Here is a 19,157-nt window from a genome sequence, read left to right as displayed (position 1 = left end):
GCGCGTCTGGAGCCTGTGCTCCGCAACGGGAGAGGCCACAACAGTGAGAGACCCGCGTACCGCAGAAAAAAACAAAACAAAAACAAAAAACTGTACATCAGTGACAGTGAGTGTTTGTTAAAGGTGTGATTATTTAAAATGAGCTGAAAACAGTATTTTCTGCTGGGTTTGTGTGTGGGTATTATCGAACCAATTAGAAATTGTTTTTACTGTTAAAAATTACAGTAAAAATTTTTTTAAAATTAAAAAAAGTTATAAAAAGTTTTTATTACTTTTTCTGTGTTTCCCCAGTATCATGATTAAGAAATGTTTGTTCATAAAATTGACCAAGTTTTTAAAATCATGCAACTAAGACTATATTTTGACAGTTCATTATGTATGTTTTTGCTCATTAGTGTAGCAGCTGCATTCATTTGGAAGCTGTGTGATACGAAGCTGCCACAGGGCTCTGAGGGTGGTAGAAGGTGCCTTACCTGTCCTGGGGGCTGTTAGGAGTCTCATCTTGTAACATCCCTGGGCACTTCCAAGTAAAAGCCGAAGGTCCAGTCTCACAAGCTAATGTGAATTGTTATTAAGGATTTAAAAAAAAAATAAATTTATTTATTTATTTTTGGCTGCGTTGGGTCTTCATTGCTTTCCCCGGGCTTTCTCTAGTTGCGGTGAGCGGGGGGCTACTCTTCGTTCCGGTGCACGGGCTTCTCATTGAGGTGTCTTCTCTTGTGGAGCACGGGCTCTAGGTGCGCGGGCTGCAGTAGCTGTGGCTCTAGAGCGCAGGCTTAGTAGTTGGGGCGTACAGGCTTAGTTGCTCCGCGGCATGTGGGATCTTCCTGGATCAGGGCTCAAACCCATATCCCCTGCGTTGGCAGACGGATTCTTAACCACTGCGCCAGCAGGGAAGTCCCAAGGATTTTTATTCTTTTATGGCAGCACTATTTGTTCTTTTTTCTTTTACCTTGATTGCCTTCTTTTCTCCATCTATTGCCATTACTTTATTGCAGGTCTTTACAAAAACTTCTCTTGTCTGGAATATTGCAATATTCTTCCAACTGGTTTTCCATTTCCCAATCCCTCCTTTTCTAGTAATTTCTCTACACTTTCTTTCTTGAGTATAAACCTGATTATGTGAATTCTTGTCCAAAATCTTTTTACGGTTCTTTCTGCCTGCAGATCATTGGATACACTGCTTCTCATGATTTGTCTTTCTTATATCTGAAAATCCTCCCCCTTGGCTTCATCTATCCATAACTGTTCAAGTATGTATTAAATAGCTGTGACGTACCAACTCCTTTAACCAAGATATAAGTTATCCTTTCTGGTTCTGAATGAGTGGAAGAATTCTTATGCTTCAATTCTTCGTTTCTGTCACTTTTCTTCCAGGGTTCCACACTTGCCCTTACTGGGTTGGCTGGTGACCGTCTTCTTGTCTATTTCTAATATTTTTAGAAGTATGATGCCTGACGGTTTCCTTATATTCTCTCTGTAGTTATTTATACCCAGTAAATTCTTTGCATTTATCATTGCTACCATTCTCTTTCTTACTTTTTTTTCTTAGAATTTGGTCCTTTTGCATATTCTATTAAAACTTTGAGGAACAAGCATTTTATACTGGCATTCAGGCAAACATATGTGTCCTCTTTATACATCTTCTCTTTGTACTTTGTATACTGCATTAATCTGGGCTGAGAAAACTACTCAGTGACTATAATCATGTTTGTACATCATTTTACCATTTATGCGGGACTTTTGTATTTGTTCATCTATTTGAGCTGAACGATCCTGTTAGATGATTGTGATCAATTTATAGCCTAAGAAGCGAAAGCTTACAGGGGTCAATGGAGTGGGCTAGCATCTCCCAACTGGGGGATGACTCCTCTACAGGATCATGCTGCCTCCCTTCCCATCCTGTTTTATTTTGTTTTGTTTTGTGTTCCTCTGTACTTACTGGTCAAGACTGCAGTTGCTCTGTGTACTGGAATATGCTTTACTGATTTTAATTAGCACTTTGAATATATTATTTCATTTGATCTCCCCAGGATTTCTGTTAGTTAGGCAGGCCTGGCCTTATTAATACCATTTTGTAGATGAGAATAGTGCAGATTACCAGTTCGCCAAACCAGTGATTTAAAGAACAAAAACAAAAGCAAGTCTTCAGACTCATAGCCTATGCTGTTTTCACTGCCCTGTGTATAAGACATATTGGAAAGTGAAATATGTTTTTATTTGGGGGGTTTTCACTGAAACAATTCTCTGGTTGTATTCTATATTAAAGTGTAAAATATTAAAATTAAATGGAAGCTGTTGGTTTAACTTAGCATGAGTTTTGTGTGGCATGGCACTACTATGATAAAGGGAATGGATAGAGTCCAGTGATATGCTGTCAGAGATTTGTTACTGGAGGGAGAAATAATACCAAAGGCAAGAAGATGTGTTTTAGGTACAGGTTCATTCTGTGTTACTCTCTGGCATTCTGCTTGTCCTGCTCTCAGAGTGATTCTCAGGCCATTCTTAGCCCATGGAGGGAGGACTGCCGGAAGGGGACATCCACACTTGTGACAGTCTCTTTCCCAGTGGCTGCAACATCCCGAGATATCCAGTAGTTTTGCTTCATAATCCGTACCCATTGTTTAATCAGTAACCTGATTGATTATTGATTGATTGTAGGAACAACAGCCCTTCTACAGAGCGTCTTGAGGGTGTATGTTATCCAGCAGCAAGAAGCTATAGTGCTGAGCAGGTAGAAAGCAGAGCATCTGGAATCCCTTGTTATTGTAATGATACTTTACTCCAGAACTTCCCTTTAGTTGTGGAGTCTGCATAAACCACAGTTTGACTATGGTTTTCTATGTAACCTTGCACCTGTTCTTCGCCACGTGGTCCCTGAATGTCTGCATCTGAGTCAGTGTTGATGGAGCTGTGGGTGTGGAGTTGTGTCAAGGAGATGATAATGTATACAGGTGGAGGGCTTTAGGTAGTATGTGCCATGTTATATTTCCTAATTTGTAAATAATACAAGAGGAAAATGTATCACAGGGAAGAGAATGGCATGGTATAGTGAAGAAACAGGAAGTTGGGAGTCAAAAAGTTTGAGTTCCTGCTGCACTGCTGACTTGCTCTCTCATCTAACAAGTTCCTCACTTCTCAAATGTAAAATAAACCTGCTGTCTTGGGGCTGTTGTGAGGATGTAATTAGAGGATATAGATAAGGACTCTGTACATATAAAGTGCTGTTCACATGTTACTTATTTTAATGAATAGTGATTACTATATGTCGGGTCCTTTAAGAAAAGTTATTTCAATTCTGACCTCCTGTCAACACCGCAGGGCAGGCACTGTCATCTCCATTTGATGGACAGGGATCCTGGGGTGTGGAGAGTCTAGGTGACTCACTCAAGGGCCTACTGAGTGATGGCTCTGGACATAAGCTCCCATTTATTCCTAGCTCTGCTGCCATGCTGTTATAAGGGGTCAGTGGGAGAGGTGTTAACTTTAACAACAACTTGAATATTGCTTCCAAGAAATGGAAATGGAACCCTAGATTAGGAATCGGGAGATCCAGATGAGCACTGTATTTCTGTATTAATTTTGGGAAAGTTACTTAAATGTATTCTATTAAGTACCTTTAAAACACTTGGCTATGTTTTTCCTAAGGTATGTGTAAAATGTTTTCTCTTTGTGACTTTATATCAGAATTTTAAAGATTTCCTTTGAAGTGATCAAAATATGTTTTACAAATCCTATTTTAATATTTTGTTCTTTTTATTTTTAGTCATTCATACACTGGTCAAGACTACAGTACACAGGGAAATGTTGGGAAGGTTTCTTTAGATCAGATCGATTCGGTAAGCATCTCATCCTTTTAAACTTAAACCTTTGTCAATGGAGGAAGCACAGATTTTCTTCAACCAAAGATTATTTTGTGGGTGGGGAGATGGGAGAGAATGTTGTTTCATTGCTTGCCAATCATCTTTAAAAGAAATCCCATGTGCTATACATATGATTTTTTTTCATCACAGGAAAACCAAAAAATCAGACAATTATTTGTAGTCTGATAAAAACAGGATTTAATCAGTTTTCCAAAGGGGGAATTCTTTTTAAGTGATGACAGCTAAATAGTGCTTATTGTTTATATTTAAATACCGTATACATTTAGTAAAGGAGAAATGGAAAATACTAAGTATATCTATTTGCTAGGGCTGTTGTAACAAAATACCACAGTCTGGGTGCCTTAAACAACAGAAGCTTATTTTCTCACAGTTCTGGAGGCGAGAATTCCATGATGAAGGTATCAGCAAGTTTGGTTTCTCCTGAGGCCTTTCTCCTTGGCTTCTAGGTGGCTGCTCATTCCCGTGTCTCTTCCTCTGCTTAGAAGGACCCCAGTCACCTTGGACCAGGGCCCCACTCCCATGAGCTCATTTAACCTTGATTACCTCCTTACAGGTCCCAGCTCTAAATACAACCACATTCTGAGGTCGTGGGTTTAGGACTTGGCATATAAATTTAAGGAGGATACAAAATTTATTCCATGACACTAAGGGTAGGTTCCCATCTTGTGTTGCCACTAGATTAGTAGGCAGATGATTTCTGCTTCACTTTGTGGCTCCATAGGAGAATGAAAGAGTGCACACTTTACTATACTTTTACTTTATAGAATTTCTCTTTAATACATTGTAGAATTTCTGCATTACCCAAAAAAGGGAAACTGAGTCAGCCATAATTAATCTTTGTTTAGACAATTACCAAATTACTTAAATTAAAAATACACAGGTGAGGTTTTAATGCTTGGAAACAAGAGTTATAATGGTGAGTAGGGGGAGACCCTGAGCTTTTGGAGTTTGGAATGAATAGGTCATCTTCCTATGAAAAATTATAATCAAGTAAAGTTGTTACTGTGAAAGATGAAGAAGCTGCCTGGTCAGTCAAGGGAGCAAAGTGAGACCTGCCCCTGCTCACAGGCAAAGTTGAACCTGCTGAGGAGCCCGTGAGAGGTGGGAGTTAAGTCTCAGGAGGATGCTTGAGGAGGTCAGGGAGAATGCAGTTGAGACCATAGATGAAAAAGATTTCCTTTTTTAAAAATAAATTTATTTATTTATTTATTTGTTTGTTTATTTTTGGCTGCATTGGGGTTAGTTGCTGTAGCGAGCAGGGGCTACTCTTTGTTGCGGTGCGCGGGCTTCTCATTGCGGTGGCTTCTCTTGTTGCGGAGCACAGGCTCTAGGCTTGTGGACTCAGTAGTTGTGGCATGCGGGCTCAGCACATGTGGCTCGCGGGCTCTAGAGTGCAGGCTCATTAGTTGTGGCGCACGGGCTTAGTTGCTCCATGGCATGGAGCAGAAGATCCCACATCTTCCCGGGCCAGGGCTCGAACCCATATCCCCTGCATTGGCAGGCGGATTCTTAACCACTGTGCCACCAGGGAAGTCCGAAAAAGGTTTTCTTTTAATTGTTAATTTCTTTAACACATTTATTTGAATTCACATTTTGAGAACCATTTCTCTTATTTTTATGTTTTACTTTGTATTGGGGTTATTTTAAAAGTTCATCTGTGATTCACCAATTGTACTTTTGAACATTTATCCCAGGAAAATGAAATCTTATTTTTACATGAAAACTTGTACACTCATTTGTTTGAAATAGCCCCAAACTGGATACAACCCAAATGTCCTTCAGCGAGTGAATGGTTAGACAAATGGTGTTACATCAACACCATGGACTATTGCTCAGCAATAAAAAAAAAAACGAGCTATTGATACCTGCAACAACTTAGATGAATTTTGTGGGAATGCTGAGTAAAAAGCCACTCTCAAAACATTAAACTATATGATGCTATTTGTATAACACTCTTGAAATGACAAAATTATAGAGACGGAGAACAATTAGTGGTTGCCAAGGGTTAGGGAATGGTGGGGGCAGGGTACAGAAGATGGGGGGTTATAAAATGGAAACATGAGGGATCCTTGTGGTGGGGGATGCATGAACCTACACATGTGAAAAATTACATAAAATTATATACACATGTACACAGAAATGAACACATGAGTGTAACTGAGAAAATCTAAGACTAGTGTATTGCATCAGTGTCAGTATCTTGGTTGTGATAATATACTACAGATTTGCAGGATATTACCTTTGGGGGATACCAGGTACATGCCATCTCTTTGTATTATTTCTTAACAACTGCATAGGAATCTACAGTTATCTCAAAAGAAAACGTTTAATTAAAAATTATAAAAAGAAAAGAAATAGGTAAAATAAATTTTACTAATATGTTTTATTCAATGCAGTATATCTAAAATATTATCATTTTGACATGTAATCAATATTAAAATATTAATAAGAAAAAGAATTAATCTGTAATCACAGTGAGACAGTAATAACTTCCTTACAGTTTTTTGTATTTATTCCAATTAAACTGAATTTACGATTTGCAAATTAGATTGATTTTTGCAACAAATATTGTGGGGGACCTGATAAATAACAAAACACTCTTTTTTCTTGTAGCTTTCTACCAAATCCTTCCCACCTTGCATGCGTCAGCTACATAAAGCCCTGCGGGAAAATCACCATCTTCGTCATGGGGGCCGCATGCAGTACGGCCTCTTCCTGAAGGGCATTGGCCTAACCTTGGAACAGGCATTGCAGTTCTGGAAGCAGGAATTTATCAGAGGAAAGATGGATCCAGACAAGGTAATTTTGAAAAATCAGAGCAGAAACTGAAGTTCTAATTTGGTCTGAAGACTAAAAGCTTTGTTTTTTGAATATGCCCCGAAATGTAGTTGAAAATTCTGTAAGTGTGCCTACAGTTTCATTTAGGTAAAAAGAAACTCACATATTAATCTAATAGTTGCTCAACAAAAGATTGGGAAAGTGGATTCAGTTTAAAGGGTAAGATTGAAACAGCAATGTAAGATGTAAAATAATGCTTGAATGAAGAGTCGTCTTCTTGGTAGGTAAACTGCCAGTAGTTGTTATAACTGAAATTGCGTTCTGAGTTGTATTTCTGTAGGAATGTGTGTGTGTGTGTGTGTGTGTAATAGGTATAGACATATATACATACATGCACATGTAATGTTATTTTCAGGACCGAGAAATGTTGAGAACAAATAAAGTGAAAACAGTTTAGAATGCATTCTATTGTGTTATGTGGAATCTTTCACAAGGAATTTTTATTTTTATTTTTTATTTATTTTTATAAATTTATTTATTTATATATTTATTTTTGGCTGCGTTGGGTCTTCATTGCTGCACGCGGGCCCTCTCCAGTGGCGGTGAGTGGGGGCTACTCTGCGTTGTGGTGCGCGGGCTTCTCATGGTGGTGGCTTCTCCCGTTGCGGAGCATGGGCTCTAGGCGTGCGGCCCTCAGTAGATGTGGCATGTGGGCCCAGCAGTTGTGGCTCTCAGGCCCCAGAGCTCAGGCTCAGCAGCTGTGGTGCACAGGCCCAGCCACTCCGCTGCACATGGGATCCTCCCGGACCAGGGCCTGAACCCGCGTCCCCTGCGTTTGGCAGGCAGATTCTCAACCACTGTGCCACCAGGGAAGCCCATCACAGGGAATTTTTAGATAGACGTTTATCACTGTAAACCTGAGAACTTCCTTTAAATCTGTTCATACTTCTCAGATTTCCACTCCTATTCCTTATTTCTCTTAAGTAGGACTAGCTAATAACGTTATGGTTTCTCGTCCCTTCTATGGCTTAGCACTATGGGATGAAGCACATTTTTTATTGTTTATTTCTTGTTTGTTTCTTCTTAGGAAAGATAAACTATAGGACAAAGAATATTTACCAAGTAAATTTTATAATGACACTTTATTATGTCTTGTATCAGTTTGCTTGGGCTGCCGTAACAAAATACCACAGACTGGGTGCCTTAGACAACAGAAATGTATGTCCTCACAGCTCTGGAGGCTGGAAGTACACGAACCAGGTGTGGGAGGATTTGGTTTCTCCTGAAGCCTCTCTCCTGGCTTCCAGCAGTTGCCTTCTTGGCTGTCCCCTCACGTGGCCTTTTCTCTGTGTGTCCACCTCTCTGGTTTCCCTTCCTCCTCTTAGAAGGACTCCAGTCCTGTCGGATTAGAGTCCCACCATTATAACCTCATTTAACCTTCATTACCGCTTTAAATGCCCTATCTCCAAATACAGTCACATTGGGAGTTAGGGCCTCAACAGATGAATTTTAGGACACAGTTCAGTCCATAACACGTCTCTAGCTTTATACTTTTTTAAAAAGTTCAGCCTCTTTTATAATATATTATAAAAAGCTCTTGCAGTTTTTACACATTTGTTTTAAAAACTGTTTTCATTGATAACTGTCCGTAGAAGCTTAAATTTATCATTGAATAGAGTTTTCTTTAAACATGATTTTGGATAATGTTTATTAAATAATAATAAATCAAATAATTCTGGATAATATATATTTATTTTATTTTAAAGGTAACATATTCTGATTATAGGAAGTATGAAAAATACAGAAAATTTTCCCATCATTGTCTCATTCATAAATAATTACTGTCAACATTTTAGCCTTTCTCTTTAGTCTAGATAGTTAGATATCATTGTTTTTTCCCATTTAAAAAATTGACATTGTATTATGATCATTTTCCCACGTGGTTGAATCATTTTTGAAAATATCATTTGTGTTAGTTGCATGACAACACATTATTTGAAAGTGATATAATTTGCTTAATCATTCCCCTATTATTGAACGCTTGGTTGTTTCTATTTGACTCTGTCATAAATGTTATTGCAACCAATACCCTGAGCACATAAATCTGATTATAGTTCAGATTATGTCCTCTGTATATGTTCACCAGGGAACCAGTTTACCTGGTGAAAAACTGTAGACAGTTTTGAAGTTTTGATGCATGCTATCATGCTATGAAATGACTGGAAAGGCTTTAAATTAGACTCTCATCAAGCTATGTGAGAATCTTGCTGTGTCACTGACATCATTATATGTTATTACTTGAAAATGTATTTTGACCTTTTTATTAAGAATTTGATGTATTAAGTAGGTAGGTGTGCTAGGGCTCTGCAGAGAAACAGAACCAATAGAATGTGTGTGTGTGTGTGTGTGTGTGTGTGTGTGTGTGTGTGTGTGTGTGTGTGTGTGTGTGTGTGTGTGTGTGTGTGTGTGTACACGTGTACAAAAAGAGATGTATTGTATGGAATGGCCCGTGTGATTATGGAGGCTGAGTCACCAAACTCTGTGAGCAGCAGGCTGGAGACCCAGGAGAAAGAGCCGGTGTTCCAGTTTGAGTCTGAAGGCAGGAAAAAATCTATGTCTGAGCTCATGGCCCTCAGGCAGGAGGAAATAACCTCTTAGTAGCAGGAGGGTTGGCCTTTTTGTTCCATTCAGACCTGCAGAGGATTGGATGAGACACCACCACCACCACCACCCACAATGGGGGAGGCATCTGCTCTGCTCAGTCCAATTCAGATGTTAACCTCGTCTAGAAACGCCCTCACAGACACACCTGAAATAACGTCTGACTGGTCTGGGCACCCTGATGGTCAAAAAATTAACTGTCACAGTAGATAAGTATTTATGAGCTGTGGTTTTGAAGTGAAGAGAAAGAGAAGTTGAGGTAGCATTTTAGCTTGGTTTGTGCTGTAACTAAGCGGGGAAAAGAGGAGCGTGAGATATGGGAACTCTTGATATGGGTGCCAGGCCTTTGGCTTATGCGTCTGTTCACTGACTGCCCTCCTTTTGTGTGTATCTGGGATGGCCTCCTATCAATGTCATCGGTATTTCGTTATTTTTAAACCTATGTGTTTGAAAATTATTTTCAAATGGGGTTTTTATTTTATAATGTAAAAGTAGTTTTCTTCAAAAATTATTGTAAAAGAAAATCAATAATTTTTACCTTTCTAGATAATACATAGCAATCTGTATTTTCATTAGCTTATTATTGATTACAGCAAATGTATTATTTTGACTAAAAGATTTTAACATACACTTATGATTTACTGTCTGTTTAGTGTTCTGTTGTTACAGAGTCTGTTTCTGTAAATAAACATTCATATTTTTCTCAATTATATCTTCTTACGTATTTTTCCAATGAAATGTAATTTAGTATCCCTTTATGAAAATATTCTCTTCAACTTAATAATTGTACCTACTTGTTAAATGGTACATACAATTAAAAATACTCTTTAGAGGTGTAGAAAATTGATTGCTTAAAATACTATTTATAGAGAATGGTTATGGAGGATATATTAGACATTTTTTGTAGTGCTCTAATTAAAGGACTTGATGTTGAACCCAGGAATGATTTGGCACATTCACTTCTGTTAAATAGCTTATTTCCTGACAGTGCAGGATATTTTTGAGGTGATTTAGTCAGTGTCAACTGGACTTCTTTACTGTGGTTTCCCAGATGACCGTATGTCTGATTTCTTTCTCTTTACATTCATGCCCTCATTGTAACTTACTTGAGATGCATTGCTTTGTGCATCTGAGCAAAACTTATGGGTACCTTGCCATTTCTTTCGAGGCAGCAGGAAGCAATCAGTACTTCCAGCACTTTTGAGCTGTAACTCTTCTCCGCAGCTACACTGCCTAGAACTGAACATTTCTTCTGCCTAACTCCTTTCCAAAAATTAAGCTTTGTTCCTTGTAAATTGACTGCCTGAGCAGTGACTGTCTCTTTCTCTCATCTTCCTTGCTTGGTTTGTTGCAGGCATTTATTTAGTTGTTTGTTTGTTTTAAAAAAACTTTGAATACTTTTCTCTCTAAGGTTTTACTTAATGTTGGAGGGGGATTTGTTGTCTGTATTGTAAAATAATCTAAAACTGTTATGTATTAGTTTTTGTAACTGTCATCCAGAGTGTATTAAAGCAGCATGTTCCTAGATACCCCTTATTAAGGTTAAGCAATTTTTGTATTATAATCTACAAATTCTTGTTTTCTCTTATAGTCAGTTTTTGTGTGTGTGTGTGTGTTGGGGTGGGGGGGGCTGCGATACACAGCTTGTGGGATGTGGGATCTTAGTTCCCCAACCAGGGATTGAACCTGGGCCCTTGGTAGTGAGAGTCCTAACCACTGGACTGCCAGGGAATTCCCTCTTATAGTCAGTTTTGAATAGTAATAATGCGATTGTGGAAGCAGCTGAAGGTTCTGATGCTCACTGTTAGTTATTGTTTATTAGGAATTCGATGTACTAAGTCCCTCTGTGTATGTAAGAAGTAGCCATCTGTCTATAAAATGCTTATTCAGAGTTGTTAGTTTGGAATGGTTATTTTTCTGTTCTTTTAAAACTATTTTCAGACTAGCATACACATGCCAGTAGATGGTATTAATAACATGTAGAGGTGCCACCTTATATGGCTCCTAGTGACTTGCTACCAGGTTATGCTCTTATAATTTTGGGCACTTCTCACTACCTCATATTTATTTATTGTTTATTTGTTTATCACCTGCAATTAGAATAAAACTATAGAGAAGCAGATATCTTGTCTTTCTTGTTCACTGCTTCATATTCAAGCACCTAGAACATACCCGACTCATAGTAGGAACTCAGTAAATGTTTTTGAATAAAGTAAATAATAAGTCCCCATAAAAATAAATACACAGAAAACTAGAAAACTTGGCCCATTTTCCCAAATTCCTTCACATAAATTAGAGCATAGTACTATACAGTATTTGTTAATGTGCTCTTATTCCATTTATAGTGAACTTGAACCTGAATGAAACCAAGAATTTTAGTGTAACCTGAAATTTGCAATAGAAGTTATCGATTTATAGATTAAAAGGGACTTCTCATCATTGGCTTGCCCAGGAGTCCATGGCATAAAAAGGTTAAGAGCCCTTAAAGTTTATCATAGCACAGTATAGGGCTTCTAGTTTATTGTCTGACACTTAGTTCGTTGTTCATTAATTGCAGTTTTCATTTTTTTCTGCTATATTAGGAATAAAATACCTATATTCATCTACCTTCATTGAATTTTGTACATGTCATCTTTATAACTCATCAAATTATAGTATTTATGTTTGCATGTGTGTCTTAAGAGTGGATTCTGAGTGACTTGAATGCCGGGACTCAGATTTTTCCATTTTGGGTCTCGAGGACTTAGCACAAGACCTGGCAGCTCTTAGATGTTTGCTGGACACATGGTCAATTCTGCCAAAGTTTTAAAAAGTGGTTTTCAGTATGAGAAAATAAATCCTTTTTGTTTCTTTTTAGATAGAGGTATATTTCTAACAAGTTATAAAATATTAATAGTCATTTTAGTATTTTAGCCAAATTTGTTCTCCTCCATCTATTTTTCTAAATCAGAATACAGGTTGGAAAAATATACAACTATATGAGAAGTGGTAACCAGTTATTACTACTCAATGTCCAGAAATACAGTATATACTCAGTCATTAATATTTAAATAATACATTAGTCAATTTGTGATTTTTATTAAAAATACAAAGAAATATGCATGCGCGTGTGTGTGTGTGTGTGTGTGTGTGTCTAGACGAACATACATATTCCATCTAATTTGTGTCCATTACTTAGCAGACTTGCATTGAGTGTTAACCATGGACGGGTGCTGTTCTAGATGCACTGTAGTAAAAGACACAGCCCTTATTTATGAGGACTTTACAGTCTCCTGGAAAGAAACAGATAAATACAAACATACAAATTCAGTAAGATAATTGTGGGGTAGAGGTGGTCATGGGATTCTATAGCAGAACAGAGGAGGGAGCTGACTGAGAGAAGAGTTGAGTGTACCAGTGAGGAGGTTATATTTGCTGGGTGAAGTTAGGGAGTTCTCCAGAGAAAGAAGGGAATTCCGTGTGGAGGGGGATCTTGGATGAGCGAGTGTAGCCCATCTTGTAGGTGGTGGGAACTGAACTGTGAAAGTGTACTTGTGGCAGAGATGATTCTGCAGATGTAGGCTTTTTTTAATTTAATGTAATTACTAAGAATAGAAGGATTAGTAGCCAGTAGGAAGTGGTCTTGCTAGATAAATGACTGCCAACTTGGACCAGCTATGTAGGGTCATTGATAACTGTAATTTTAAAGATACATAATTCAATATCTTTGAATATTCACTAAAATTGTATAATCAATCTGAGATGCTATGAAACTTTACTGACAGAAAGAAAATAGTATGGACAAGGTTTCCACTTACAATCCCACTTGGTTCAAATGAATTTGGCTTCTTTAAATATGGATTTTAGATTATATGGGCCAACATTGATTTTTTTAAAAGCCTTTTGCTTTAAGATTTTAATCTATTTGGTAATAGGGTAAGTTGAGAGATAGAAGTAACCAGAACACAGTTACACGACATGATGGTGAAAAGGAGAGAGTGAGGTGATGTGGAGATGGGAAGTTATTAGAGGGGACCATGCTGGAGGAAGTTTGGTGAAGATCAGTCTCGAATCGGGGTTTGAAGGAAGTGATGGTGGATCCCAATCTCTTAATTCTTCCCCCCCAACCCTCTTTGCCCCCTTGGTGTCCATACGTTTGTTCTCTACATGTGTCTCTATTTCTGCCTTGCAAACCGGTTCATCTGTACCATTTTTCTAGATTCCACATATATGTGTTAATATATGATATTTGTTTTTCTCTTTCTGACTTACTTTACTCTGTATGACAGTCTCTAGGTCCATCCACCTCTCTACAAATGACCCAATTTCGTTCCTTTCTGTGGCTGAGTAATATTCCATTGTATATATGTAGCACATCTTCTTTATCCATTCGTCTGTCGATGGGCATTTAGGTTGCTGCCATGACCTGGCTCTTGTAAATAGTGCTGCAGTAAATATTAGGGTGCATGTGTCTTTTTGAATTATGGTTTTCTCTGGGTATATGCCCAGTAGTGGGATTGCTGGGTGGTATGTTAGTTCTATTTTTAGTTTTTTAAGGAACCTCCATACTGTTTTCCCTAGTGGCTGTATCAATTTACATTCCCACCAACAGTGCAAGAGGGTTCCCTTTTCTCCACACTCTCTCCATCAATTGTTGTTTGTAGATTTTCTGGTGATGCCTATTCTAACTGGTGTAAGGTGTACCTCGTTGTAGTTTTGATCTGCATTTCTCTAATAATTAGTGATATTGAGCATCTTTTCATGTGCCTCTTGGCCATCTGTATGTCTTCTTTGGAGAAATGTTTATTTAGGTCCTCTGCCCATTTTTAGATTGGGTTGTTTGTTTTTTTAATATTAAGCTACATGAGCTGTTTATATATTTTGGAGGTTAATCCTTTGTCTGTTGATTTCTTTGCAAATATTTTCTCCCATTCTGAGGGTTGTCTTTTCATCTTGTTTTTAGTTTCCTTTTTAGTTTCCTTTGCTGTGCAAAAGCTTTTAAGTTTCATTAGGTCCCATTTGTTTATTTTTATTTCCATTACTCTAAGAGGTGGGTCAAAAAATATCTTGCTGTGATTCATGTCAAAGAGTGCTCTTCCTGTGTTTTCTTCTAAGAGTTTTATAGTGTCCAGTCTTACATTTATGTCTTTAATCCATTTTGAGTTTATTTTTGTGTATGGTGTTAGGGAGTGTTCTAATTTCATTCTTTTACATGTAGCTGTCCAGTTTTCCCAACACCACTTATTGAAAAGGCTGTCTTTTCTGCATTGTATATCCTTGCCTCCTTTGTCATAGATTAGTTGACGATAGGTGTGTGGGTTTATCTCAGGGCTTTCTATCCTGTTCCATTGATCTATAACCAAGTCTTTATTTTTGTCAGCTGGTTCGGGGGTTGTTGTGATTTTTGGTTGTTGTTATTTTTCAATCTCTGCTTTCAGACTTCTTTGTGGACCTGACCTGTCAGTGTATTTGAGTACCATTTTTATTTGGATGCATATTGTACTAGAGGGTAAGAGACTCTAGTATTAAAACATGAACTATTTCCAGAGAACATTCTGTTGTTATGAATGATCTTGTAGCAAACTAACTGCTTTAGGGTATACTTTACTCCCAAAATATTAGCTTCATAATGTAGGATTTTAATTTTAGATTTAATTGTATTGAGTGTAAATATTTATGATATATTAAAAATTTAATAATAAAGCTTTTTCAGTGGAGGTTGGGGACATTTGAAAATTGCACTTAGGCATCAGATAGGATTCTTTGGATTTGTGAATGATTCTACAAGAGGTATTCAAAGCTTTGAATATATTATTCTTTAAATAATTTCTGAGATTCCTGAAATAAATGCACCTGTGCTTTATGCAAATAAAATATATTTAATGAATCACAGTACAGTTTTATGCAAGTTTTTCTTAGTTGTAATTATAATTTACATGCCAGTCTACCTGAGAAAAAGCTTCACCCTGTTTGCAAGAGGTAAAATTAATCAAACCTCTGTTGAAAGCATGAAGAAACATAGCACTAAAATATTCTTTCAGTTGGAACTTGGATATTTAATCCCTTCAGCCACTAGCTTTGTTAAGAGTTAAATTGAGCTATATAATTCTTCTCATAAATTCAAAGCAATGTGTCCTCTTAATCAGATTGCTTATAGAGCTGTTGTCTGAATTGCTTTGACCTGACTCTTTTGGACATTAAGTGCACTGTAGATCACGTATGTGTGATGTAGCTGAGTTCTTGTCCCTGATGAGGGTGTACCCAAGGTCTACTACGTGTTGTTATAATTGGGTCAGGCAACGTTTAGCACTGTGAAAACGCTTATTTTTTGTCCCAGAATCCAGCTCACATCGTGACTTAGAGCAGACCTGTGTCATTAAAAATGGACTACCAAAGGATTAAGAATTAAGCTGGCAGTGTGTGCGTATATGAAGCATATTTATCACTGTGTTTTTCTTTTTAAGACCAGTGGTTCTCCCAGAACCCTGATCGGCAATATCAACTTCAGCACCATCTGGGGATTTGTCAGAAATGCTGACTCTCAGAATCAGACTCTGGAGGCAGGTCCATAGCTGGTGGTTTCCCAAATCTCCAGGTGAAATTGATGCACACTGAAGGTTGAGAACCATCTTTTAGAGGTTGCCCTCATAGAAATCTAAGTGGCCATTAGCTTATCAAACTAGAGGCATTGAAAATCTTCAGCTGTTTGTTCTCCTGTTTCTGTTGCGATTTGAGTGTAATGTTGTCCTTTATCAATAACCTACACTGCATGTCAGGCTATATTTGAAGCCCCACTGCATGTGAGGTACTAGTCAGTACTAAATGAATACGTGCAGCAGAGTTCCTCGGCTGGTGCCCTGCTGCTGAATTTCCAGTACACTCGATGGTGACCCCTTGGGCCCTTCAGGGAGCTAGGCTGGGCCTGGGGTACTCAGTGTTAGTTGCCTTCACCTGTGAGTAGCTTCTTCCATTTATTCTAGAGGGCTTTACAAATATTTTATATGTGCTTATATGAAAAAGGTTGGAAAGAACTAATACAGAGTACAGACTTGGAGTCAGGCTGAGTTCATGTTTAGTTCCACTGTGTACACACTTCGGCAAATTACCTGGTATGTGTCCTCATCTATAGAATGTGGACAGTAATTATATATACATCTGTGGGTATATAGATATATCCCTATATACATTTGATTGATGTAGTGAGGATTCGGTAAAGACTTAGCACAGATTCTCACATGTAGTAAGCGCTAGCTCTTCTTATTCTAGGACTTCAAGGAAGGAGAGGTTAGCTTGATGCAGAGTAATCAGTAAAGTTTCCACTGGTAGAATAGAATCTGTGCTGGCTTATTAAGGCTTCATGTAACCTAGACTGGAGAGGAAGGTTAGGGGGAAAGAAGGGAACTGGGGACCAAATTCCAGCAGAGATGTTGGGTTGGACAAAAAGTTCGTTCGGCTTTGTCTGTAACATCTTATGGAAAAACCCAAATGAACTTTTTGGCCAACCCAATAGTTTGTTTCAGGAAACATTCAAGGGATTTAGACTAATGGAGTGTATTTCAGGCTGGTCTTGGGAACTCTTAGGTTCCAGAGCAAAGGGGGCAGAAGTTTACATGGGAGACCGCGGTGTTTGATTTCTGTCCCCACTTTAACAAGTGTATTTGTACCTTTGTTTACTTTTATATGTTCGGAGTCTGTATAACATTTCATTTAAAAGGAGGATTTTCCTACTTAAAAATGTTTACAAAATACTATTGTAGTTTATTTGTGTTGTAGAATTTAGGAAAGTAGGAGATGAGAGAGAAAAAGGAGAAAGAGGGAGATTAGTGCAAGAATAGAGTTGCTTTAAATGAACCTTGTTTTTAGTCAAGAGAAAGCCACTAGTGAGTGTTAAACAGGGGAGAATTGTTTTTTCAGAAGATAATCTGGAAGTGGTGTGCAACCTTGAGACAGGGAGAGACCAGGTTAGGTCTTCTTGTGGTAAGATTGGAACAAAATAAAGAAGGTAGGTTCAGGAAATGTTCAGGGAACAGTTCATCAGACAGCCGGGGGGCCGTCGGCCTACAGGTGACAGGAAGGTTGTGGGGAGCTCTGTGAGCACAGGTCGTGGGCGGGGCTGACAGGTTGGGGATCAGAGTCGAGAGAAATGGGTCACGGGTTTGGTTTTGTGTGTAAATTTGAATTGATGTCCAAGAAGAAATTCTTGGTTGATTGGTTGGCTTATCTGTTCCTTCCTTCCTCTGTGATTCTTTATGGAACCCTCAGAGTGTGAAAGGCTCTGTCCTGTGAGAGGAGATGTGGATTTGAGAGTCATTCAGACACAATTGAGAGAAAAGCCTCTTTTGCAGGTAAATGAACTGGCAGATGGAGAGTGTAGAGGAATGTAGAGAGCAGAGGCTCAACTTTGAGGAATACCTGCCATCTGGGGTAGAAATGGAGGAGCCTGAAGTGAGAACTGAATTACCAGAAATACTGGAGAGAAAGAGAGAATGAATAGTCTGGAGTCCTGACACTAAGAAAGAGGCGGCTTTCAGAAGTAAGATGTTCTTGCTACTCTTAGTATAGATGGTGTTTTTAGGAAGTTACGTCTAAGAAAAGTACAGAACAGCAGACAGATTTCCTAGTCTTAATGACAGATGAGGAAATAGAGGCAACAGAAATAGAGTGTCTAGAAGCCTAGGAAGTCAGGAAGACAAGAAATGGAACTGTTAGCTGTAACAGATGCCTGTGCGGGCTGAGGTTATCTTCACGTGGGGTGGGCATGGGCAGTGGGCTCCTGGAGATGTAGGAGGAGCTGGGGATGAGGGAGGAGTGAGGCCTGAGGCAATGGGAAGGTCATTTGTGAACATATATTTATAGTGTGATTATTACATAGTGTGAATCCCCTCCTTTGAGGCTCCCTGAGAACAGGGACTGTCTGTCCTTTCCCCCTACCCCGTGCACTCAGCATTTGGCTCAGTGCCTGAAAGGTTGTAGACAGTCAATAAAATGTGTTGAATGAAGGAATGAAATGTGTAAGGAGTTGAGTGAAGATATTTTTTCGAGACCTGCACTTTTTTTAAAAAAAATAAATTAATTTATTTATATATTTATTTTTGGCTGTGTTGGGTCTTTGTTTCTGTGCGAGGGCTTTCTCCAGTTGCGGCGAGCGGGGGCACTCTTCATCGCGGTGCACGGGCCCCTCACTGTCATGGCCTCTCCCGTTGCGAAGCACAGGCTCCAGATGCGCAGGCTCAGTAGTTGTGGCTCACGGGCCTAGTTGCTCCGCGGCATGTGGGATCTTCCCAGACCGGGGCACGAACCCGTGTCCCCTGCATTGGCGGGCGGATTCTTAACCACTGCACCACCAGGGTAGCCCCCTGTAGGTTTTATGAGAGATTTTAAGTTGATAAAGAAGTGTTGGAAGGAAGAAAGTGGAGCTGGGGAGGCTCGTGCCTACTGCCGGTCTTTCCAGTTAAGGAAGTGGGAGATCACTTACCAGAAGGACCTGGTGCTGTCAGGGCTTGAGGAAAATTGAAGAAAGTGTAGAGTAACACCTTCTGGACCTGTACAAGCAAAGGAGTTCACCTATGATAAATACAGAGATTGAAAAGCTGCAGAATGAGTCCAATTTTACCACTTACTGAGTGCCTCGCATTTGCCAGGAACCATAATGAATACTTTACACACATCCTCTTAAAACAATCCTAGGGGGCTTCCCTGGTGGCGCAGTGGTTGCGCGTCCGCCTGCCGATGCAGGGGAACCGGGTTCGCGCCCCGGTCTGGGAAGATCCCACATGCCGCGGAGCGGCTGGGCCCGTGAGCCATGGCCGCTGAGCCTGCGCGTCTGGAGCCTGTGCTCCGCAAAGGGAGAGGCCA

At 39.1% G+C, this 19,157-nt stretch overlaps 1 protein-coding gene and 1 long non-coding RNA gene across 5 annotated transcripts in view; one reads left to right on the top strand and one right to left on the bottom strand.

Moving 5' to 3' along the window:
* The window catches only part of PRIM2 (DNA primase subunit 2), a 295,574-nt gene that overhangs the window by 198,926 nt on the left and 77,491 nt on the right, over window positions 1–19,157 (top strand). For all 4 annotated transcript variants that reach the window (XM_055079435.1, XM_024121882.2, XM_024121883.3 and 1 more), the window contains exons 9-10: window positions 3,767–3,839; window positions 6,498–6,683. In XM_055079435.1, the coding sequence (XP_054935410.1) occupies window positions 3,767–3,839; window positions 6,498–6,683 (259 nt within the window). The remainder of the gene's footprint in view (window positions 1–3,766; window positions 3,840–6,497; window positions 6,684–19,157) is intronic.
* Window positions 18,403–19,157, bottom strand: part of LOC114484198 (uncharacterized) — a 19,348-nt gene continuing 18,593 nt past the window's right edge. The window contains exons 2-3 of the long non-coding RNA XR_003676801.2: window positions 18,778–18,866; window positions 18,403–18,658 (exon numbers count right to left, since the gene is read on the bottom strand). This is a non-coding gene — a long non-coding RNA (uncharacterized lncRNA). The remainder of the gene's footprint in view (window positions 18,659–18,777; window positions 18,867–19,157) is intronic.

Source organism: Physeter macrocephalus, chromosome 18, assembly GCF_002837175.3.
Source record: "Physeter macrocephalus isolate SW-GA chromosome 18, ASM283717v5, whole genome shotgun sequence".
NCBI classification, from domain to species: domain Eukaryota; kingdom Metazoa; phylum Chordata; class Mammalia; order Artiodactyla; family Physeteridae; genus Physeter; species Physeter macrocephalus.
The sequence above is the reverse complement of the archived record's forward strand: the minus strand, read 5'-3'. Positions and strand labels throughout refer to the sequence as shown.